Here is a 24,066-nt window from a genome sequence, read left to right as displayed (position 1 = left end):
GACACTGTACCAAACACGAACTGCAGAGATGAACGCTCCAGCCTGTATGTTTAGCTCACTAGCGTCCTGCGGGCACTGTGTGTGAATAAGCAGCACACAGAATGGTGCTGTTAGCATCCCTGCAGAGCCACCCGGGGAAGCCCATGCACCTGATGTTGGGCTACACCTGACACTCTGCCCTTGACCTGAGGCTACACATGCTCAGTGAATCCCAGTTCCTGTCACATTTCCCAAATTGATTTTGAGCTTCACATGTTTCCAATACTGTTTCCAATTTAAAAAAAAAATCTCATTCTCACTGTCATGGTTTTTAGGCACTTTTGCTTAGCATGGCAGTGTTGTTTATGGGGTGGTATTTATTTTTATAGGTCAGCTGGATCTAGTCATAATTCATTATGATAGCATGGGCCTTGCTGGTCCTAGGAGTCCTCATTTGTTGGGCAAGGAGTGTCCTGGTGCTGTGACAAGGGCCTGCAAGTACCACTTCTGAATCAGAGCCAAAGGCCTGATGAAGTCCCAGCTCCGTGGAGGGTCAGTCCTTGGCCCTGCCTCAGCCCTAGCTGAGGATGATAAGTGACACACCTTGCTCACGCTCCTCAGTTTCCACATTGATTTCAGGTCCTCTGCCAAGTGCCATATGGTTTCACAATCTCCATCAATTCCAGCAATGTTCTCCCTAAGTAGGGCACTTTGATTAAATTGGCTCCACTGAATTGTGTAAAAGGTGGAATTATGATGTTCTTTGTGACTGCTATTGCTGGTAATTAATGTGTCTATTAATAGAAACATCAACAGAGTTAGGAAGTGGGGGTGGAGGTTTAGAAAGTGCTATCCTGTTACCCACCCTCCCCCTGCCAGATAAGAAGGGAGGGAATAACAAATAAAGTAAAATCCTATGGATTTTACTAAACTTGGTTGGAATTTGTACAGCCTTTCTGTTCCCCTGATGAAGGGAGGAGAGGTGGCAGTACTCCCAGGGCCAACCCCAGGAACCAAGTGGGGGCTCCGATCACAACCAACGGCAGAAGGCCACTTAACGCTTGGTTTTTGTAGGCATGTGTGCTATAATTTCATTATTTTGAAGTACTTAAACTACCTTTAAAAAAAAAAAAAAGCTTCAGATTTGCCCTGATTTGCAGTCTTTCCCCTGATATCACTTTTGAGTGAAGCTTTGCAGGAGGTCTGGGTTCTTGGCAGAACACGGAGCATTGCCTGAGGATGTCTAGCCTCTCTTCACTGCCCCAAGGTACTGGACATCTCCGGCAGGGCATCCAGAAGTTCAAGTAGAGGGGAGGGTTTCTCAGATCTAAGGGTCTCCTTCCTCTTACAACCCAGAAGAAAGGAGATACTCTCGGGAGGTCAGAGGTAGAGCTATGGAATGAGAGCAGAGTCCTAGCTGTGTTGCATGGGGTGTGAAGAAGAAAGCAGGGAGGGCAAGGAGAACTTGATTTGTGCGCAGGGCATATGACTACCAACGTGATGTCTCAGAGACTCTAAATCCAAACCATTTTAAATATGTTTAAAGACCTAAAGGAAAGCATACCTGAAGAACCAAAGGAAAGTATGAGAACAATGTCTTACCAAATAGAGAATCAGTGAAGACAGGCTATTATAATAAGGAACCAGATAGAAATTCTGGAGCTGAAAAGTACAATAATGGAATTGAAAAATTCACCAGTGGGGCCCTAAAGCATATTTGAGCAGGCAGAAGAAGGAATCTGTGAACTTGAAGATACATCAATTGAGATTATCCAGTCTGAGGAACACACACAAAAGAAATAATAATAATGAACAGAGCCTCAGAAACCTGTGGGACACCATCACACATGCCAAATGCACATAATGGGAGTCCCAGAAGGAAAGGAGAGGGAGAAAGATGGAGAAAGAATATTTGAAGAAATAATGACAACAACATCCCAAATTTGATGAAAACTATTAACCTATATATCCAAGAAGCTCAACAAAGTCCAAGTAGGATGAACTCAAAGAGATTCCTAGCTGAACACATCAAAATCAAACTGTTGAAAGACAAAGACAAAGAGAGCACAAAGAGAGAAGCAATCCAACAGATACAAGGGATCCCCAATAGGATAAACAGCTGATTTCACATTAGAAACCATGAAGGCCAGTGAGGCAGAACAGACAACGTGCTGAAAGAAAAAAAAAAAACCTGTCAACCAAAAATTCTATACCTGGCAAAACTATCCTTTAAAAATGAAGGATAAATTAAGACATATCCAGATAAACAGAAATGGAGAGGTTGTCTCTAACAGGCCTGCCTTATAAGAAAGACTAAAGGAAGTACTGCAGGCTGAAATGAAAAGGCATAAGATAGTAATTTGAATTAACATGAAGAAATAAAGAGCACTGGTAAAAGTAATTATATAGTTAAATATAAAAGACAGTATAAATTTATTTTTTGTTTGTAACTCCTTGTTTTTTCTATCTGATTTAAAGGACAACTGCGGGAAGCAATAAATTATAAATCTATGTTGATGGAAATAAAGTGTATAAAGATGTAATTTGTGACAAATAACAACATCAGGGAAGGGAGAATGGAACACAGGAGCAATGTTTTTGTATACCATTGAAATTAAGTTGGTATTACTCCAAACAGATTGTTATAAATTGAGATATTAATGGTAATCCCCAGGGCAACCACCAAAAATAAAAATATATATATATATAGTAAATGAAATAAGAGAATTAAAATGGTACACTATAAAATATTTAACATAAAAGAAGGCAATAATGAAAGAATACAGGAATAAAAAAGACATGCTGTCTAGAAAAGAAATAGCAAAATAGCACACAAATCCTACTTTATTAATTACATTAAATGTAAACAAGTTAAACTTTCTAATTAAAAGAGATTGGAAGAATAGTTTAAAAAACATGATCCAACTATGTGCTGTCTACAACAGACTCACTTTATATTCAAAGGCACACATAGGTTGAAAGTAAAAGTATGCAAAAGATATACAATGCAAACAGCAACAAGAAGAGAGCCAGAGTGGCTATACTAATATCAGACAAAATAGACTTTAAGACAAAAATTATTACCAATGACAAAGGACACTTTATAGTGATAAAAGGTCCATCAATCCAGAAGACATCACAATTATAAGTATATTTGAACCTAGCAATAAGGCCTCCAATACATGAAGCAAACTGAGGTCTCTGAGGGCAGTGGAGGAGAAGGCAGCTCTGTCCTAAATATTTTATCCTCATGACCCATTATGTGCTTAATATCCAACCACTAGGGACTCACTCCTATGGGTTAAAGGCTAGCCTCCCTTAGAATTCTTTGTTAATGTATAAATATGGCCCCAGAGCCACCATTTCTATTAATACTTTAGCCAAAATTGGTTTAAGCTCCTTTGGAGCAGTGACTGTTAGTGACAGAGACAAAGGGCTGAGCCATTTTCGATAAAATGTATAGGTATGACCTGGACTGGCCCAGGAGGAGAGCAGCGAGGTGGGGAGTCCAACCACTGAGTGGAGGTATGAAGAATAGAGGAGTACGGGATGAGGACAGGGGAGAGAATCACAGGGGAACAGAAAAGACCCCAAAGAGACTGTGAAGGGAAACAAATGCTAGACGAGGAGCAAAGCAGCTGGGGGATTGCTTGGGTGATGGGGTTCCTGATTTGGCAGCTCAGGGATGAGGGCAGCAGCAGGCCCCAGAAGCAGCAGAAGGAGTCAGAATAGGGGAGCAGGTGTGGGGCCAGGGACGGCAATGAGCACACTCACAGGGAATAACCAGGAGCTGGCACCAGGTCTGCACTGCTGTCTGAGTCCTGGAGAGCCACAGAGAGGGAGGGAGAGTGGATGGGGGGCTGAGATCCAGCAACGGGCCCTGGAAGGAAGTAGGCACTGATAAGGAAACCAGGACAAAGGACAGCGAGGCCAGGAGGCAAAGCCAGAAATGAGCTCAGAACCCAGGCAATGGGCAGACAAACAGATGTGCAAACCAGGTTGTCTGTCAAGGTGCCCAGTTCTGGGAAGACGCTTAGTAGATGTTAGTTGTTTCTAAATACGAAACTGAAACAAGGCAAGTGGCCTGGGCAGCAACTCAATGTCAACAACAAAAATGACCCCTACTTATTAACACCTCTTAGGGGCTGGCACTGTGCTAAGTGCTTTGTCTACACTGCCCTGCTTAATACTTACAACGTCCCTCTGAGGTGGACATCGAAACCTCCACTCTACAGGTGAATATGAAACCTGGTTAAGTGACTTGCTCAAGGTCTTCACAGCAATGTCAATGGGACAGAGCCAGTTGCTGTGCCAGCCTCGGTGCCAGGGTGACAGCCAGCAGGGTGGCTCTGATCAACATGGTGGCTTAAAAGGAAGAGGAGGGGCCCTCAGCAGTCCCCATCCTCTACTCTTTGTTAAAGTGGGGTTGGAGAAGGAAGCAGCAGAAGCCCAAGGCCCCCCCTGCCCCTCTCTCTGCCGGGCCCTGTGAAGAATAATGGGATATACCCGCATGCCAGAAGCCAGGCACTGGGGTCCCCCCGCCCCATCCTAAACCCTGCATGCCCTATTTCCAGGTGGAAAAATGCAGCCGTAGGCCAGGGACAAGGCACTGGGGCTAAAGGCATCTGTGGGATTAGGGAGCCCCGGGGATGGCCAATTGCCATCTCTATTTTTTTGTCAGAAGCAGGAGAGCTGGTTTACTTTCTGCATGGCCATCCCTACCTTCCTCCTTGGCCTTCACACACACATGGAGATTGGAGGGCCACCCCTGGTGACCTGCTCATCCCCTCTTCCTGCCACATGCTACTAATGAGACCCTGTGAGTTCTCCTTAACTGTGGACTGGGGTCCAGGGCCAGCCTCCGTTAGGAGGTGAGTATGTCTCCTACGCATGAGTGGGAAGAGCCCGAAGCAGCAGGCAGCCCATCCACTCACTTTACCGAGGTGGGAGCCCAGGCGGGAGCTGGCTCGCCAAGGGCACTGCACGCCTCCTGGCGCCCAGTCCTCGTTTCTGTTCGGCACCCTCCATGGGCCCCCTGGTCCCTGCAGGCGCTGCATGAGAGAGACAAGTCTGCAACAGGAGGCGGGCACTTGCCTGGTGGCCTCTGGGGGCTCTGACTCTTTTTAAGGTCTGGGAGGAAGAAACTCCTCGGGACTCCGGCCAGTGGCTTCTCCCCTGTCGTGTGGCTACATGTGGGTTGTCTTCATCCATCTTCCTGGAGGCCAGTGGACACTCTCTGCCCCTCTCCCTCTCTGTATACCCCACTTGGGTGTGGACCCCACTTTCCTGTGGGGGGCTGGGTCTGCAGCCCTAGAATTTGTAATTAGCAGTGATCTTGGTGGTATTTTCATCCACCTTCCCGCCCATGGCAAGAGTGCCCTGACAGCCAGCCGGCCATGCCGGAGCTCGCCGGGCACTCGCCACCCCGGCTGCAGGAGTCCCCGGGGCCCAGATCCTTCCCTCGGTCCAAGTGGCCTGTGCTGGTGCGGTCGGGGGGTGCTGAGGCCCGCGGCTACTCTCTGCTCCCTTTTCAACACCAGCACCATCACAGCCACACTTTGTTTTTTTTAAATACTGTCTTCTGGAATAAAGTAAAATAAAATAAAATGAAGTCAGTAACTGTGGACCTCGTGTTGGGCCTCACTGCCTGCGTGTCAATCTACCCCGCTAATCATCATGTACGATTTTTCGAAGAGCTATTTTGAGAAACACTTAGAAAATGGCTTTTATAGAGCTGTATATACCTTATTTATACCCTCCAGAAATGGTCGCTCTGTGTAGCAGCAGATGGTTTTTCCACCAGTTTTCTTTTCATCTCTCAAAGTCAAGCAGGAAGTGAGCCTCGCCCTCACCCCAGGCGCACAGTTGTCACCCACGGTCCACCCTGGAGTCTGGGCTGGAGGTGGGGTGAGGAGGAAAGGCTGCACGTGGCAGAGAGCCGGGGGGCAGACGCGGTGGGGGACTGCCGGGAGGGCGCCAACGCTGGGACTGGGGGGGCGGAGTGGGATGCGGATGGCCTGGGTGGCTTCACGCAACAACTCCGGGGTCTCCCGGTCCATGAAACATGTACCAGGAGCATCCCTTCGGCCTTCGGAGAACGGAGCAAAGCAAGACAAAGTACCCGGCATCACCTGAATGGTGTGTCTTTGGCCTGCAGGGAGCAGCAAGTCGGGCCCTGCACGGTTGCCACGGCAACGGCAGTGCTGAGGCTCCTAAGGGCAAGGCGAGGAGAAGGGAGGTGGAGAAGGCACATGGTGGCGTTTCTGGAATAATCCATCTGTTTCTTTCCCCCAGGAAACCAAGCTGGAGAAAAAACAGTACAAAAGGGCTGGGCATCCGGGGTCCAGAGAGAGGAAGGGAGACAAGACGCCAGCTGCCCCGAGCGCGGCTCTCCCGACGGGATGTGCTTCCCTTCCTTTCGGGGGAGGTGAGTGACTGACAAGGACAAAGGTCTCGGTGGGCCTTGGTGGGTGGCATCCATGCAGGAGCCTGTGTGCAGGTCGCCCTGTGACCTCAGGCTTGGGTGGGGACAGTCCCAAGAGGCCTCCTGTCAGCCACAGCAGGACTTCTTCTTGGCAGCGTGGCTGACCTGGATGGTGTCCTTCCTCGCCGTGTCTTCCTGCTCCTTGAGAAACCTGGGGGAGTGGGAAGGATGGTGTCGGTAGTGGAGAAGTTGCTAGACTGGGAGCTGGCTGCCTGGACCAGCCACGCTCAGCTTGCAATATCTGGGCAATATGGAGAGAAAGCAACCTCGCCAAGGCATCGAGAGAGTACTGAACATCTCCCCCTGGGCAGGATGGGTGCATGACTATGATTGTAAAGCCAGAGAGCTTAGTCAGCATGGATCCTTCCAGACACCTCCTCCAGGAAGCCTCCCCTGATCCTCTGGGTTGGCCTAAGTGCCCCTGACATACTCTGACCCTTCCTCTGCCATAACCCCATTACCCAACATCATAATTCATTGCTTCCTTGGCTGTCACCTTCATCAGAGAACAAGCTGCTTGAAGACAGAGACTATGTCTTTTGTCTCTGTGCCTCCACAGCCTAGTGCAGTAACTGGCACACAGGAGAGGCTCCAGAATGTATCGGTTAACTCTACAAAAGGCTGCGCCGTGTGGCCACAGCCCCAGATTAAGTGTAGGAGGTGAGGGACACAAATTATGGCAAGCCCCTCGTCTCTGCTTTACACTTGCAGAGTGCTGTCACCTCAAGCATCCTCTTTCATTCTCACAGCCACCTGTGAGTGGGCGGGGAAGGAAGGTGTGACTGATGTTCCTGTGTTACCAACAAAGTGCAGAGAGGCAGGGTGACTTGCCCAGGGAGTCAGTGGCAGAGAAAAGCCTAGAACTTTTCCTCATGGTACCCCATAACCTCTCTACTGCAAAGAGGAGTTGTTCTAGGTTCTTAATTACTCAAATAAAAATATTTAAATGCCCCAGAACAAGTGCTGAGCACAAACTGGGCACTGCTAAGTATTTGCTGGATTGATGGATGGATGGATGGAGTGACATGAATGCCTAAGTACTGACAGTGGTTCCCAGTGTGGTTCTGCATTCTTAGCTTCTGGTGCGGGCGGAGCCTTAAGGAGTCAGTCTGTCCACGTGACTGTTCCTTTCACACCATTACCTTGGTTACCTCTGATTGATTCCCCCTCCTTGCTCTGCTTCCTGCCCCCCCACCCACCATCCATATTATAACCTTTCTTGCTCCCAGCTGGCTGCCAACGAATCCCTGCTAAGACATTAGCCAGTGTCAGGGCCCTGTGATCTGACCTTTCCCGGGAGGATTTGCATTTACAAAGAGAATCCCTGGGAAAAGGCGGCCTTGCCTTTATGACTAGAAGACTGAAGTGGGGTGACAGGCAGGGGCGCTTTCTTTTTCATCATCACTGTGTTTCAGAAGGCCACCCCTGACCATTGAAATCCCACACAAAGGCCTTGGCCCGCCTCGCCTGCACTCAGAGTGCCAGGCCGACAGGGAGGAAGGGGCCCAGAGGCGAGGTCTGGGCGGAGGAAATCGCAGGGCCTCCCCCACGGCCGGCCCAGCTGGCCCAGGCAGAGTTACTTTACCTGGTCAGTGTGTCTCTTTACCTGGCTAGATGCAGCAGGGACTCTCTGGTGTTGTGACCCGAGTAGGCGCTGCATTCGTAGAAGATCAGATTGTTCTCCTAGAATCATAAAACAGAGAGGATACAACAAGGGCACAGGGGGAGCGAGGGGGGTTGGGGGTGGTGGGAGACCCTGTCTGCATCTGCCTGCAGGCCCCCGTCCTGCTGCCGGCCCTCCTCACTGTGCACGGCTGACTTCTGTCTGCACAGGCCCCTTCCTAACGCAGGTTCTGTAACCACCTCCCAGGTGAGCCGTAACAGCTGTGAAACAACAAAACCATACGCTGTCTGAGTGCCACTTTGTATTTCTTCAGATTATCCCTGAGTGTGTACGTGCTCGTTCCACATTTACGCCAGCCCGGCAGTGCGGTCAAAGACACAAAGGCTGGGGCAGGCAATATCCTTCCCACTTCACAGGCGGGGAGACTGAGGCCAGAGAGGGCGCGTGGCTGGCCTGTTGGGATCGTGTGTTTAGTTAATGGCAGGGCTCCCAGCAGTATGCTTTCCCCAGGACACTGGCACTGTGTGGGCCTTGGGGCAGCTGTCGGCAGGCACTCCAGCAGGAGTTCTGCGTCAGCACCCGCCCGGGCTGTGAGCACCAGTGCGCGGGACGACTGTCCAGCACGCCATGGGATGTGGCCATGCTGAGTGCACAGGGGGCGCGCTCTCGGCCCGGCTCGGCGTGTTCCATTCTTCACTCCCGTGCACAGACCACTGCTTCCCTGCCACGTGCCGGCGGCAGCGAGCCCGTGCTTCTAGATGGCCTCTCCTGGAGGCCGATGCCCTGTGGGGACGCAGGCCAGCTGAGAGGGGCCTCGGTGGTGCAGCTCAGGAGGCTCTGCCAGAGCGTCCCCACCCACCCCACAGGCACGGCTCCATCCTCTGCCCTTGGCACCGGGCACGGCTCCATCCTCTGCCCTCGGCACCGGGCACGGCTCCATCCTCTGCCCTCGCCATCAGGCCCACGGGCTCCAGCTCTCCCTGTCCACACTGTCAGACCCAGACTCCAGGTCAGTCCGTCAAAGAGTAGAGGCCCCCCTGGGGGGGGGTGGAGAGAAGGGCACAGGACTCAGAACTGAAGACAGGGCTGCTTTCCAGCCTCCAGTTCTGGCCCCACCACTGATGAGCTTTGGGGTCATTGGAATCTGACTCCTGAAATTCAGATGTATTTTGGAATCCAGAATTTTTGAATTTTAGCAAGGCAATACATGTATTACTATGTATTATATAATACCCTCAGTGGGTTTAGGACAGCATCTTATGACCAAACATATTCATATTTCTTCAGTGAGACATTTAAATAGTCACTCAAAGTGAGGTAAAGACCATAAATAGCCTCACGTCATTTCTGGCCAGATTTTTCTGCCAGATATAATGCAAAAGACCTTTCTGTTTTCAGAGCCTGTTGGATTTTGGAATTGTGGATGTGGAATTGTCCAGGGACCTTCCACAAAGCCACGGGCCATTCTTGCTCCTTTTTCCTTGAATCTTACCATCTGCGCTCATTTTCCCAGGCTCTGAGCTCATACGTGGCTGTTTAGGGCTGGCACATTGAGAATCATGGAGTCGCAGGGCTGGTAGGCAGCCCGGCCTCCGAGACACACGGTTCCGTGAAAACCAGATGCTGAGGCCGTAAAGGAGGCCCAGGAGCTTCTGTCCTGTTGCCCGATTGCCACGAAGACTCGCTGACTCCATTCTTGGGCCAGAGGCTGATGCTTATGTGAACGGCAGGTTTCCCAGAGCCTCTCCTGTGTTTGTGCTGAGTTCGAGGCTTGCAGGCTCACTCTTGACAGAAAGGATAATTCTCGAACAGAGTGGTCCAAGGAAGGACACACTGCCTTGCAGATAGTGAGTTCTTCATCCCCAGGGGGGACCAAGCGAATATAGCTCACGGGATCCGAGTGTCAGAGGGGGATTGCAATAAATAACCTCTCTCCATCTTAGAATTTATAATTCTGGGTTCCAAGGAAGAGAGTTTAGGATAATCCCCTGTCCCCCACTGGTCCCTAACCAACTCTGCCTTGCAGTCTGTGGGAAGACCCACCTGCACAGGCGCTGGGCTGTCCCTGTGATGCCCAGACACCCACCCTGCCCAGCTGCTTCCTCCCATGCAGCTTCCAGAGCAGGTTCCCACCCGGCTCGGGGCACACGCCCCCTGCCCTCCCTGCCCCACTCTCTCCTCCCAAGTGGTGGAGATGCTCCCTTTACCTTGGCCAGCTGCTCTCCAAGGCCCCGAGGGACTTCCCGCTCCTTCTCATTGTCAAGCTTATTGCCCAGCAGAAGAACAGGAACCTGGTCTCCCACAGCTTCCTGCAGAACAGACAGTCCTCGACTGAGAGAGCATCCCCAAGGGAGCCCCAAGTACAGTGATGGCTGGACAGACGCCACCGGGCCTGAGAATCCCCTGCTGCCACAACAGGCCAGGCCATAACCGAGTTACCCCAAAAGCTAAAAAGGACAGCCACCTTCTCTGGGAGCCTCCGTTCACCACGCTTCTGCAAAGTGCTGGAGGCCTGCCCCCGGTGTCTCCCAGTCCCCTCTGAGCCATGACTGGCCCCCTCCCCATTGCCCTGGGATGGAATGGCAGGTCCCCAGGTGTGCTGGGGAGCAGGTAGCAGGAGGAGGGCACAGTTGACACGGATGGACCAGTGTCCTTCGCCAGGGCTCACAGCACCCTGAGGGCATTCCTAGGTGAGCACATTTAGTCTGGCGAACCAAGGGTGTCAATGCACGTGCTCTGGAGCTGTGCTGGAGGCTCCCTGCGGCTTGGAGCCAAATCTGCTTCCCGGTCCTGAGCCCGCAGTGCTCCGCAGTGACTGCTGTGTGCCTTGTCGCAGGTGGGCACCACAGACCCGTCATTGGTGCTCTGGCTCCGGAGAAAGCCCTCTGTGAGGCAGCACCGTGTGGCCACAGCGGCTGTGGTTTCGGGCCAACAGTCGAGGGCTCATTCAAGGTGCCGCCCTGTTTATTCCTCCAACGGCTGTGGCACGCCAGCCCGGGCCCGCACTGGGTCCCCGTGCTCCCCGGGAAGGGGACACCTCACGGTGCCTCCCTCAGGGTGCACAGGGGGCCGGCGCAGCTATTCAGCCCGCAAACACGCACATGTTCACATGTAAGAAGGCTTTTATTTTCACTTTTTGAAATATTTAATTAGGGCCTTTTAACCATAATTTGGTAACCAATAGTTATTCACTGTAGCTAAATGTTTTATAGGCAGAGGGGGCTGCGGGGTAACAGAGGCTAATAGACACTTCTGGTTTTGCCAACACTGCAGCTGCTTTACCTCAGCATCTCGAATGTCGGGGTCCCTCTGGCAGTAACACCCACTTTAAGTTCGGATGAAATGACATTTGAAATTAAGCCTCCATGCTTCCTTAATCTGCACATTCATTTTTATTGCAGTTCAATAGAGGGAGAAATTCTCACTTACTAAAGGAGAAAGTTAAGGCTTAGAGGCTCCAAAAGAACATTCGACAACAAAGGCGCTGCATTATGAGGACTCTTCAGTGTATGCGTCCACGGTTCTCTAATCTTTTCCTCTCGATTCTTATTTCCAATGAAATCTCTGCTACCCAGTATCCTATTAACTAGAACTCTCTAAAGACGGAACCCACAGGTAAGATGGTCATTACTGTCTGCACTAATGCCTTGGAGGCACCACAAGATCTCGTGTCTCGACCCGTCAGAAATGGACCAGACTCGGGACGCCGCAGGCGAGGCGCTGAGTGGACGGTGTCGCGTGCCAGTTACTCGACCGTGAGCACGCACGGCACAGCCAGCGGTCGCGGCCCCCTCAGCCACAGCCTGGACTAATGGGAACACCCCCTTCTCTGCGGCGCCACAGAATACTTGTGCAAGAGTTTGTCGCAGAAAAGGAGGAAAAGAGGAGGAAGCAGGGAAGTGGGCCAAACAGCGTGCTGTTTAGAGCACAGGAGAGAGAGATATTTGTAGATTTATGTGTGAGGAATGACTAAGGCTTGTGGGATTTCTTGACATGGAAACTCTGAAAATATGAGCATCAGACTTGAGATCCCAGAGCAGAATCCTAACCCGGATTTTGTTGTTATTTGGAACGGGTGATGGCTTCGGTTTCCTCACTTGCAAAGGGGGTGACGGAGACCGGATGATCAGACAGGACGAGCTAGGAAATGAGTCACAAGCCCCACATCTGGGCCCTGCGCCCCACGACTGCAGTGCTGCCTCTGGGAGAAGAAAGGGCAGCCCTCTTCTTTCTTTTTTTTTTAACAAAGCAATTCCTGGATATACAAATAAAGGAGCTTAGAAGGAGCAGAAAAAAAGCCAAGCACCCAGCTGAAGCTGCGGTTTCTGTTTCTCGCGTTGTTCCTCTCTCACACAGCCACTCTGGACAGCCCACTTCTCTCGCATGGGCCTGGCCTACCACTGGTAAAGGAGAATTAGGCCCATCTCCAAAGATTTGCCAAAAAGAGAGAGAGAGAGAGACAGAGAACACACATGAGGCCAGGGAGTGTGCTAAGTATCACGGGCAGTCGTCACCACCCCGGCCCGAGATCAGCCTCTGATGCCGGAGCGTGGAGAGGAGCTCTTGATGGCGTAGGTGTGTCTCATGGTCCTTTCTGACTTTGACCCCAGAAGTCTTCAGCCATCTGCCTAATCCTGTCCCTTCCTCATACCTAACTGGGTTTTCAGCCTGTGTACTGCTTGGCACAAAGATGCTCATAATTACCTACTATATGAAGCAACACTTCCCTTTAAAAGTCCAAAGTGCACCTCCTTCAAGCCGCTGGGGATGGGGAGAACAAGTCTCAGGTCTGCCCAACCTCCCTTGATATTGTTCCAACCCCACAGGCATGACAGGTCAGGGGGAAGACATCTCAGCCCCCTAGCTGGGCACACAGTCTCTCTTTATGAGATGTGAGCTGTGCCCTGGCTCTGTCTCCGTCTCTCCGTGTCATTTGTCTGAGCGTGGACAAGTCTCCTTTCTGAGTCTCTATTCTAAAGCCGGTTTCTGTTCTATGACCCTCTAACCGAGAACCCTCCCTACACCTTCAATTATCTTAGCTGCCTTTCTCTGAACTTGAGCTTGTTGGAAGACAGACTTGTTGAAATTCAAAAGATCACCCATCTCTGACTTTAAATAACAAGAGCTGTCAACTTGGAGCAGAGGATTGGCATTCAGCTCAGAATGTGCAGCTGTTGGGTTTGGTTGGTTGTGTGTGTGTTTTAATATCTATTTGCTGGGAGGCATGAAAAAGCACTTAGCTGGGATAGTGCTGCTATTTCTCTGGAGCCAGAACAAAAAATTTCTCAGCACATTAAAGCATGCAGTTATGGTAAGAAAAAAATGACTGCAAAATTATATCTTGGGGGTTTCCATATTTATCCACCCCCTGGACTATGAGTCAAAACAAGATTTATTTGTGTAGTTCGTTTTAAACTGCCAGCACTTCAAGCTCAACTTGGAACGTGGGAAAAAAATCAAACTGCTATTTTTTGCTCCATGCTGTACCTTGTCACCAATGACAAAGATCACAGAAAGAGATTTCGCTAGCAGCCCAGGGAGGGAGAGGGAAGTGGGCCAGGCCCCCTTGAGCTGAAGGACGGCTCTGCTTTGAGACAGAAGTGAGAAGGACTGGAAAAGAAATGAACCCTTGTTTTTCAATAGCAGGTTCTAGTCACGGAGCACGGGACAAGAGACAAGCACAGCACGGTGGCAAAGTCCCGGATTCTAGATCTGGCTGATTACTGACAAGCTGTGGGTTCCTTCAGACAAGTCACTTCCTCTTTTTAGGTCTTAAGATTTTCTTCCATATAAAACAAAAGGTTACATTAGATTAATCTCCAAGTTTTTTCCAGCCCAGAGACAGTTCCTTCACTTTCTTGATTTACAGGCCTAACAACATGGTGCTATCAGAATGACAAAAGGATCTGAACAAGAAGTGCAGCATCCCAGGACCGCAGACACTGGGGACCAACAATCTGGATCTGGGGGAGATGCCAGCCCGTACAGGCTTGTACCAGAGCTATTTTCTCTGCCTGACACAGGCCCCGAAGTCTTCCGATGTTCAGTGTGCCCCGTGGTCAAACATGGAGCCTTTACAGCCTGACTGGTTTCTTCTCCACACTGGAATGGTTAAACCAGTTCCACCCAAAGGGTCTGCCAAGGAAGTGAGGGAGGGTTGGAAATGCTGAGTTGGCAGGAATGACTAACTTCGGTGACTTCTCATACAGTACCCAGGAGAATCAGCACAGAGTGAGTGTGGCCCAGCATGGGCCTCTTCTGCAGAAGGCCTGCAGGTGATGTAAAGTTGCCCAGCTGGGGAGGGGTAGGAGAGCAATGGTGACAGCAGGACCTTCCCACCGCATCAAGCAGGGTGGGTATTCTCTTGCACCAAAGGGTTTTGGTTCTCTCTGGACTAGAAGGATCCCCCAGGGTCCTCCCTCCATACACACTCCTGCTCCACCCTGGGCCCACTGGGAGAGTCAAATGACGTACACCGTAGAATTGGGGGCCAGGAGGAGCCCTTCAGAGCATTGGCCCACTCCCTCATTGAACGATCAGCCAAAGGCTTACTGCCAGCAAGTGGCGGGCCGGGATGGCAGGAACTCCTTTTCAGGGAGCTCCACTACCTCCCCCAAGCACGTGCTCCTGTCCCACACAAGCTCTTCCAGGAGTCCGCCTTTCCCACGTACGGCATGTACGCAGTGGAAGCCCTTTTGTCTCATGTTGCTTTAGGTGTGGGGAGGAAGGGCACTGAGAGCCATTGGCCACCGTGCACTTGAAGCAAACGCTCCAGAACCTGGAAGACCATTATTAAAGCCGCTCCACCCTCCCTTCCAGGTGAGGGAGCTGGTGAAGTGCTCAGAGCTCTTTGGAAAAATAAGGCGCTCCACAAATATAAAGCACTTATTATTTTCAGTTCCCCTCAGATCAAATTAGGTGTCAAGTTTTAATCTATCACCTGACACCCCTGATTGCTGGTTGCCAAGGCAGAATGACTTAGCTTTTCAAGAATCAGAGAATGATTGCATTTATGATGCCACCGTTCCACACCTGCCACACACGCTCTGCCATTTGACACAGCCTCCGGCACGTGCTCCGGCAACCCCGTGCCACTGAACGGAATGCGTTTCCTGGGCTGGTGCCCCGAGTCCTGCAGGTGCCTAGTGAGTGCTGGACATGCTGTCAGTGCTCAGTAAAGTCTCCGTGAAGGAGAATCCTTGAACATGACTCGGAGCCCTGCTACTGAAGGGTGGTCCCTGGACCGGTGGCATCAGCCTCCCCTGAGGACTTGTTAGAAACGCAGAATCAGCGCCCAGCCCAGACCTGTGGGTCAGAGTCTGCATTTAGCAGGATCCCCAGGAGGCTGCCACATCTGTTAGAGTTCAAGAAGTGCTTATTAATATTTAGTCTGGGGACCCCAGTGGCTGAGAATCAAAATCCCCGGGGAGCCGTTAATTTTTTTTTTTCTGGGCCTCGAATCATTCTATCTGGGAGAGAAGACCCTGGCATCTGTTTTGTTTAAAAGCTTGACAGGTGATCCTGAAATTCATCTAGGTTTAAAGTCATCATTTAGAGTTTAACTATATCTTCTGCTAAAATTGTAAAAAAGAAAAAAACTCAAACTACAAATTATACGGAAAAGCACCATCTATACACAGACAACTCTGGGTTAACCGTGCATGGATTTGCCGCTCCAGTCTGGCTTTCCGAGCCCACAGATGCACCAGAGCTTCCACCGGCGTCTTAGCAGCCACACACTGACGGTACTTTGCAGTCCTGTCCCACCAAGGAACATTTCTGACTAAACGCATAGTTCACACTGTGGTCATGGCCTGCTGCGATTTCTTTACCTCCACCACCAAATTCAACCTGATATTGCCCCTCTCCTGCTAGACGTGGGCTGTCTGTGTGAAACAGGAGCCTTAGAAACTACACTCCCTAATGATGGCAGGGAGCGTGGTTCCGTAACTTTGTCTCCATCCATTCCCATTAATCCCAGACCACTTGGACTGCCTCTGCCCAGCTCTGATATATACCAAAATTTGGATATTTAGGGGCAATTAAATGTTTGTGGCAGGGGAAAAACAGGTGACCCTCGAGTTAGGGCTTCAATTTCTCCACTTTTGAGTGAGATGGCTGCACTAGATGGGTGATTTTCAAAGGCAAACCCTTTTGTCCAACAAAATTGTAGCTGGACCTCCAATCTACAAGCTGAAGTGAGCAGGGCAGCTCTGGCTGAGACAGGGGTGAGGGGCCCAGGACTGTGACCACTAAACCTCCCCAGCCTGCCCCAGCCTCTGGGGCCTGTCAGTCTGGTTCCAGGCTCCAAGGAAGGAAGTCTGGAAACCACTGGATTAGGTCATCCCTACAGTCTCTCCTGGCCTTGACCTCTGTGAGGAAGAAACCTGCTGCTAACAACAACAGAAAGGAAATAAAGAAAAAAAATCATGTCATAAATTGCAAAGTTTAAATAGGAATTACTGCCAGCTCTACTCACACCATTGGCTTCCATTACCAGCTCGGTGTATGGACCATCCACTACCTTCCAACACTTGTGTTTTCTCAGTTGTAAGTGTTTCAGGCGAGTCAATTTTGTGTACTAATTTGTACTAAAAAAATTTCTGAGAAACCCTTGAGTCTGGCTTCCGTACTGTTTCTTGTTTTTCTTGGTGGCTAGAAGGACTCGATTGACAGTGGAGAAAGCGAGTGGTCTCGGCGGTAAAACTGCGAGAGAAACAGATTCCGTGGGGTGAGATCTCGGATCTTAGGGCAAAAGGGATGAGGAAATTAACAGCTCTAGTGTTCTGCAATATGGTACCATCCACAGCACCAGGGTCACCGTGGGAAAGACGCAGCTTCTGTTCTCGGGGGGCCCAGCGCCCAGCAGGGCATGCAGGCCGGCAAGTACGTGATCTACAACACTGTGGTAAGGAAGGGACAGGGCACGCAAGCTCTCCTGGGCCTGGAGCAGAGAGTTGAACACAAGCTCCACAAAGGCAGGAACTTTGTCTCTTCCATTCACCACCAGAACCCCCAGGTCCTAGGAGAGCGCCTGGCAGTGTTTTGAGCAAGTATGTGAACAGATGATGAGTCCTGTTGGCAGAGGGGTTGGGACATCCTATTCCACTGCTCTGTGGAGGAACCAGCCGAGGCCCTGTCAAAGCAGCAAGTGGCTTGTCCACACTGCCCTCGGCTTTGCGAAGCTGAGCTGCAGCGGCAGGAGAACAGGCAGATGGTCAGAAGTAGAAAGTGCGCACAAAGCAACACACTGCAAGGAAGGGTCAAGAAAGGAGGGTCGGACAGATAATCCCGAAGGCAAAGGGAACATAGCTGCTCTCCAGCCCTGCTGAGACCTTGGTCTCGGGTGAGCCTGGAGCCCTCGCATGACGGATTGAGCCCACCTTGTGTGAAGGGCTGGGACAGGAGCCCCAGACACCGCGTGTGCGGCTCCCAGGCAGGGCACAGGCGGCCCACGGGAGCCAGACAGCCGCACGGGCCGGGAGGTGGTGGTGAGAATGAGGGAAGAATTCAGTCGTGACTCAATTTAGACGCTGATTTCTCAGGGGAACCTTCCTTGACACTCCATTCCGCACCTTCTCCCCCAATCCAATCCCACTCACAGCACACAGTCGTGACACAATTATTAGTGTCATCTGTATTTCTCATGTCCCCTCTTTGCATGAGGGCAGGGACAGTGTCTGTCTTGGTCACTTCCGGATGCTCAGGAACCGGCCAGGTACTGGGAACCTGGACGGACAGACAGACGGACGGGATGGTTTGGAGAAGGAGAGTTCTGAGTCACAGTGCAGAGGCTGGCGGGGGACGGGCAGAGAAGAAGGGGAACTGGCGGTTGAGCACAAGTGTCCTGGGAAGGTCGCCAACTCACCTCCACGCTGCTCAGCCACTGCCGCACTGACAGGAACGACTGCTTGGCTGTGAGGTCGTACATGACGATGACACCATCCACCTTTCTGAAGAACTGCTGGGTGATGCAACGATACCTGCCACGGAAGGGCCATGGGTCGGGGGCGCCCGGCCTTCCCTCTGGAGCCCAGGCTCAGGGGCGGCGCCTCACCTCTCCTGCCCGGCCGTGTCCCACAGCTGCAGGGCCACCTGAGAGTCATCCACGCTCACCGTCTTCACGTGGTAATCGATGCCTGCGAGGTGGAACGGGCCTGTCAGGCTGCCCTGGGCCAGAGGCAGCTCACTTCTAAGTCGGGGAATGGTGCTTCCAACGTGTCTGGAATCACGTCAGGCCCAGGGTGACAGCCCTCCCGGTGCAGCTCCCTGGAGGGAATGTGGGACTCGGACAGAGCACTGGACAGGGAGGCATCTGACCTCAGTCCTGATCCCATCTCTGCCATTGACTGGCTGTGGGACCTTGATCAAACCGTTTAGCCTGTCTGAGCTGCAGGTTCTTCGCTGTGACGTCATCAGTATGCACACTGCCATGCGAGGCGCACGGTGCAAGGATCGGGTCAGACCACACACACACAGGCAGGATGCTGATGCAAAGGCGACTGCCGTTACCCAGGAATTCACTCCTCACTGGGAAGATGGAGGAGGAGGAAAGACTGTCCCCAAATTTATTTCCTTCCCTCCCTCCCTTCCTCCCTTCCTTCCTTCCTTCTTTCCTTCTCTCCCTCACTATTTCCTTCTTTTCTTCCTTCCTTCCTTTCTCTTTCTTTTTCTTGCTTCTTTCTTTTTTGTCTAAAATCCTTTCAAAGTGCCCCTAATTAAATTCAAATATCCTGGGGGGCTGGGTCATGCTTTAAGACCTCCTCAGCCAATTCATAGGCACGTGGAGCAGGGGGAGGGGCGGGGCTGGCAGCAGAGGAAGGGACAGAAGAAGAGGGGGAGCGAGGGAATCAAAGGCCAGGTTTGCCCTTGAAGGGGTTTGGAGCTCCTAGTCCCCCCACTGGGCTGCTCAGTCATCTCCCCAGGGGCATGACTCTACCCGGAGACCTCAACCCCAGAGACAGGAAACAGTGAAATGCACTCTGTACCCCACAGCAGCCCTCAGAGATAGGGACCTTAATACAGGTGCTTTGATACAGACATTTCCTTTCTTGGGCATCCTGTAAGAATGTTCACAAATGCATAAAGATGATCAAAAATCCTCCCTCCTTAAGGTACTGGATCTTAGAACTTTAGAAAGTTCTAAGGCCTCCAACCTTCAGAAAGGCCTCTGGGGTCCTTACCCTGGAGGGCTCAGGACAGAAAACAGCACCAGCAGCTTGGACAGACAGAGACACAGGAGACAAAACATAACAAAGAGGCAGAGAATGGACACGGTCATCCCAGCCACTGTCGCCAGGCAAAGGCTAGTGCATTAAGGACCTGTGAGTGGAGTGGGAGGATCATCCCCTTCCAGAATGTCAGGACCAGCAGGGAGTCTAGGGCCCTCTGCTTCACAGACAGGGACAGAGAGAGGCACGGGTCCGTCTGGGCTGAGACAGCGCGATCTCTCCCGTTAGTAGACTGCTTTACGTTTCCCGTGTTTCCGTGTGCCGTGGCTCCATCCGCGGTGTCCCCCTGACATCCACATGAGAGTTAGCTGCACACACACGTGCGTGCACACATGCACACACACAAACACACGCCGCTGAGAGACGAGGAGGCAGGAGATGAGAGTGGTCGTGCCTTGCCCAAGCTGTCAGCAGTTGGGGGGTGCTGCCAAGCCAGCTCTGGGGCTCCCCACTCTCGTCACAGCAGCCCATCGGGCACAGGACACCGTGGCTTCATTTAACCGGAAAGCCGGGGCTCAGTGCTCCCAGCTACACAGGTTACAATGGCTGGGAGCCGAATCTAAGGGTGTTTTCCTCCTCGCTAGAAGCGGAGGGGCTGCCTGCTTCCTTGGCAACACGGGAGAAAGCCCAGCACGGGCAACGCCCTCAGGGCCAGATCCCCCGAGGACAGAGCCCTCTGCTTCTGCCAAGGCTCGCAGACGGAGGGGCAGGTGGTGCTGCTGGGGCGGCGGGGTCTCGGCTGCCCTCGGCGTTCTTGCTCTGCTCGCTGGCGAGGTGCTTTGCCGGAGGCGGGGAGCTGCGTCTGGCACGGCCTGCAGCGGGCCGAGGAGTGCTGGAAACGCGCCCGTGCTGGGACTCGAGGGGTAAGACTTGCCGATGGACACGCCAAGTACTTCTCTCCGCGCCTCGGCCAGGCCCCGAGGCTGGGTGTGAGGACACAGGGAGGACACAGGTGGCGAGGGGGAGGCAGCCGTGGAAACGTGACGTCAGCAATGCCAGGGTCCAACAGGCGCAGCAACACAGAGTGACGTGGGACCAGAGGCCTGGATGGGACTGATTTAAGACCATGGCCAGTTCCAACCTCCCAGGAGTCAGCAGGCTGCTGTTCTATGTTCCTGTCTCAGCTCTGCCACCGACCAGCAGTGTGACCTTGGTGGCATTACCTCCCCTCATTTTGGGGGGTTCTCTCTCCTCATCTGTAGACTGAGGTGAGACGGAGGTTCCAGGGGCTACGCTGGGTGCTCTCTCTTTAAGTTCCGCCGTGGCACCCACAGATCACAGGGAGGCGACCCTCAGCTTGCAGCTGCAATGTTCCTAAGTGACTGCTGAAGTCAGGAGCCACTGGGGAGCGTGCTGGGGCCATGGCGTGGCTCAGAGCTGGGCTGCTGGCCCCCAGGAAGGTGACATTCACCTTTCCAAAGAAGATAGGCCCAAGCTGTCACAAAAAAGGAGGGATGTGGGGGCAGGGAGTACTGCAAGTTGTCACGGAGAAAAATGCTCTGGGGTAGGGATCTCTCTGCAGAGAAGAGGCGTAGTATAGAAATCAGACTAGTGGCCAAGAAAGGACAGAGGCCATCCTGTTGGGGACAGCGTTTGGAAGAGACACCTTGGGTTCTGCCTGTGGTTTAAAGAGGGGGGAGGGGTTGTGAACCAACGTGGAGCAGTGAAACGAGCACTGGACTTGGAGTCCTGGGTTCTAGAGAGCTTTAGTTAACTCTAAAAATCAGTCTGATTAAAGACCTCAATTTTCTCACTTACAAAATGAGAGACTATTACACTCACAAAATGAAATAGACTATTTCTGAGGTTCCTCCCAGCTCTAGTGTTCTACAAAAACCATCATTTGCTGTTTCCAGGATGCCCACAGAACCCAGGCACCTGCTCCTGAAGGAGCAGCTGGGTCACAAGGGAGTGGAGGCAGGATGCCCCGGTCACACGGCTGCGGGGCAGCAACTCACGTTACACACAAGCCAACGGGCCGGCACGGACCACGCTCGCATGAGGCAGTGGGAGCCAGCAAGTCAGTGGGACCCCTCTGGTGATGGAGGTGGACCTTAAAGAACAGTCGAATCCCTGTCACTGGATGGGGCAGTGGCTGCTGCCCTTGACAGGGGCCTGGCCAGAGCCCTGTTGTGCGGTTGGCCTGATTTGGCCTTAGGGCGCTGTGACCCTGTGGCTGTTATATCTCTTTAGAGGGGCGATTTGCACGTGGCTGGTGCACATCTGCTTGCTGACACGTGTCCCAGAGCAAGGCCAGTTGTGTGGCCTGGAAACCAATTTGAGCTGCTGCGCCAGCATGTGTTGAGCAGTGTGATGAACAGCATCCTGATTTGGAAACTTCGATTTTTTTCCTCCTTCCTAAATTGTAGGTGTTTCCATAATTGGTCTCCTGGGAAGTGCAGATTAGTCTGATTTTCTGTCTTTCAGAGCCTTGCATCTCAGGGGCACAAATTGGAAATGCAAACGGACCCTGATTTCATTGTCAGGAGAGGCACGTCACATGCACACTGCTCGGGGGACATGCCTTTGCGGGCCTGAGGCCTGGCTGTCCCTCCCACTGCCTCCCACAGGCCTGTGCTAGAGCCATGACCGGGGCCTCCCCCCGGGAATGTCCTCCAGGGAAGCCAGTCTCCTTCCCGCCCGCTGCCTCCTGCACCACCTCGCTCAGCTCACTCTCAGCTGCTGCTCGCTCAGGCTGCACAGGGCCTGGCTCTTCTGGGCCTGGTTTGTAGACTCTGTCCTTCCATCAGGGGCCCATTTTCTTGTCTTGGGATCTCGGGATGCTCTCAGTCTCTGGGCGGAGTGGGGAGGATGTTCCAGATGTGGTAACAGTAGAGGAAAAGGCCTGGCGGTTAGGATGGGACACGAGCATGCGGGGAGAGATGCGTCCGTAGGTGAAATGTTGGAAGGGCCAGTTTAGGAGAAGAGGAAGAAAATGGAGGCTGGTGCAGTGGCTCACGACTCTAATCCTAGCACTCTGGGAGGCCAAGGCAGGAGGATCACTTGAGGTCAGGAGTTTGAGGTTGCTGTGAGCTAGGATGACACGACAGCACCGTAGCCTGGGCGACAGAGCAAGACTCTGTCTCAAAAAAAAAAAAAAAGAAAGAAAGAAAATGGAGTGTCTCCAGGCAGGGCTCTGTGCACAGACAGTTGTCCTATAGGCCAGCTCGGCAGACAGCCAAAGGTCGAAGATGACCTGGGTGTGGCAGCAGTCTTGGGGTACCCAGTTCAAACCTCTCATTTCTCAGAGGAGAGAAGACTGAAGCCCAAAGAGAGGTCATGTCCTCTTGAGGTTGCACAGCTGCTCAGAGGTGGGGCCAGGACTTCTGGTGACTTACTGCACCTCGGCAGCCACTCTGCCTGCACCCACCTCTGCCCACCTCCCGAGGCAGAAAAGTGTCCTCACTACCCATTGGGTGCTACGTGCACACAGCTCAGTGTTGCCAGGGGTACCGTGGAATGGACTAGAAGGTGGGGGGGTGGCAGGTGTCAGCACCAACCAGCTGATGAGAGTGTGGACAAGCCCCCCTTAACCTCTCTGGGCTTCAGCTTCCTGACCTGTGTTTTGGGCAGATAACGATACCCATTCCCCGGGGGTATGAATATCGACTGAAACCATGTCTACAAAAGCTCTTGGTAAATACTCAGATCACATATTTTCAAGTACAGTTGACTTATCAGCTGGGGGAAATAGCCACTCACTATAACTATTTTTTGGTGCGTGACTCAGCTTGGTCGAAGTGAAAGGTCCATATGCCCTTGGGCCTTGTCACGCATTCCAGTGCAATGTGCGACTTTGGGCGAAGGGATCAAAGGCCTCCATTTAAATAAAATGTTCTCCAAGAGCAGGAACACATTAAGCCATGATCATCCATTAATAGCTGATCCTGACGAGCTTCTGTGACTAACTCCAGCTGTCACCCAGCAGGCCTGGGACAGGTAGGATTTGATGGGCACAAGAAGCCATCCAGAGCGCTGGCCTTGTCCCTCCCAGCCTACACAGGCGCGTGCACACACACACACACACACACACACACACACACAGGGAGCGGGGAGGGAGGAGGCAGCAGGCCATCGGGAAGGCAGGGGGCTGTGGTGGCCAGGCATGGCCTCAGGAGGAGTCCTGGGGAGCGCGAAGACCCAGGGCCCTGTGGACAGTGGGGACGAGTGGGCAGGGGAGGGGAGTGACTGGAGGGAAAGGCCTCAAATCTGCCTTTGCCAGCGTTGGCTCCACACACGGGGCTGGGTTTACAAAGCAGTCAGGGGCCCATCACACGCAGAGAGCTCCGCAGCTAGCGGCGTGCGGGGGAGTGGGCTCTCCCGCCTCTCCCAGCCTCCCTGCTGACAAAGCAGACACGAGTGTCCCTACCAGCCTGGGCCTCCTTCTTATCCCCTTCCCTTCCCAGCTCAGGGACGAGGACTTACCCACAGTGGCTGCCATGCCAGGGGAGAACCGGTCCTCACAGAACCTCCTCAGGAAGGACGTCTTCCCCACCGCAGAATTGCCAACAAACACGACCTTGAAGAGCCGGTCAGGGGTGGAGGGAGAGCTCTCCTTCTGTGGATGGCAGACAGTCTGGCAACCGCTGGGCACGGTCGCCAGCCCTGCTCTGGCTACGGGAGGCGGAGGACGGGCCTCCCGACCAGCACCAGGGAGGCTGCGGCAGCCTCGGGATGCAGTTAGCCTGGCCAGGCGTGGAGGCTCCTTCTGGCACCCGCAGGAGCGGGGAGGAACAGCCACCCAGCCA

At 52.5% G+C, this 24,066-nt stretch overlaps 1 protein-coding gene across 1 annotated transcript in view; it reads right to left on the bottom strand.

Annotated features, from left to right (window-relative positions):
• Positions 1 to 5,544: 5,544 nt before the first annotated feature.
• The window catches only part of CRACR2A (calcium release activated channel regulator 2A), a 123,082-nt gene continuing 104,560 nt past the window's right edge, over positions 5,545 to 24,066 (bottom strand). The window contains exons 14-19 of the mRNA XM_045554569.1: positions 23,744 to 23,876; positions 18,145 to 18,226; positions 17,956 to 18,070; positions 10,295 to 10,396; positions 8,070 to 8,146; positions 5,545 to 6,614 (exon numbers count right to left, since the gene is read on the bottom strand). Coding sequence (XP_045410525.1) covers positions 6,530 to 6,614; positions 8,070 to 8,146; positions 10,295 to 10,396; positions 17,956 to 18,070; positions 18,145 to 18,226; positions 23,744 to 23,876 — 594 coding nt within the window. The 3' untranslated portion in view covers positions 5,545 to 6,529. The remainder of the gene's footprint in view (positions 6,615 to 8,069; positions 8,147 to 10,294; positions 10,397 to 17,955; positions 18,071 to 18,144; positions 18,227 to 23,743; positions 23,877 to 24,066) is intronic.

This window comes from Lemur catta, chromosome 6, assembly GCF_020740605.2.
Source record: "Lemur catta isolate mLemCat1 chromosome 6, mLemCat1.pri, whole genome shotgun sequence".
Taxonomy (NCBI): domain Eukaryota; kingdom Metazoa; phylum Chordata; class Mammalia; order Primates; family Lemuridae; genus Lemur; species Lemur catta.
This window is presented reverse-complemented; position numbering and strand designations above follow the sequence as displayed.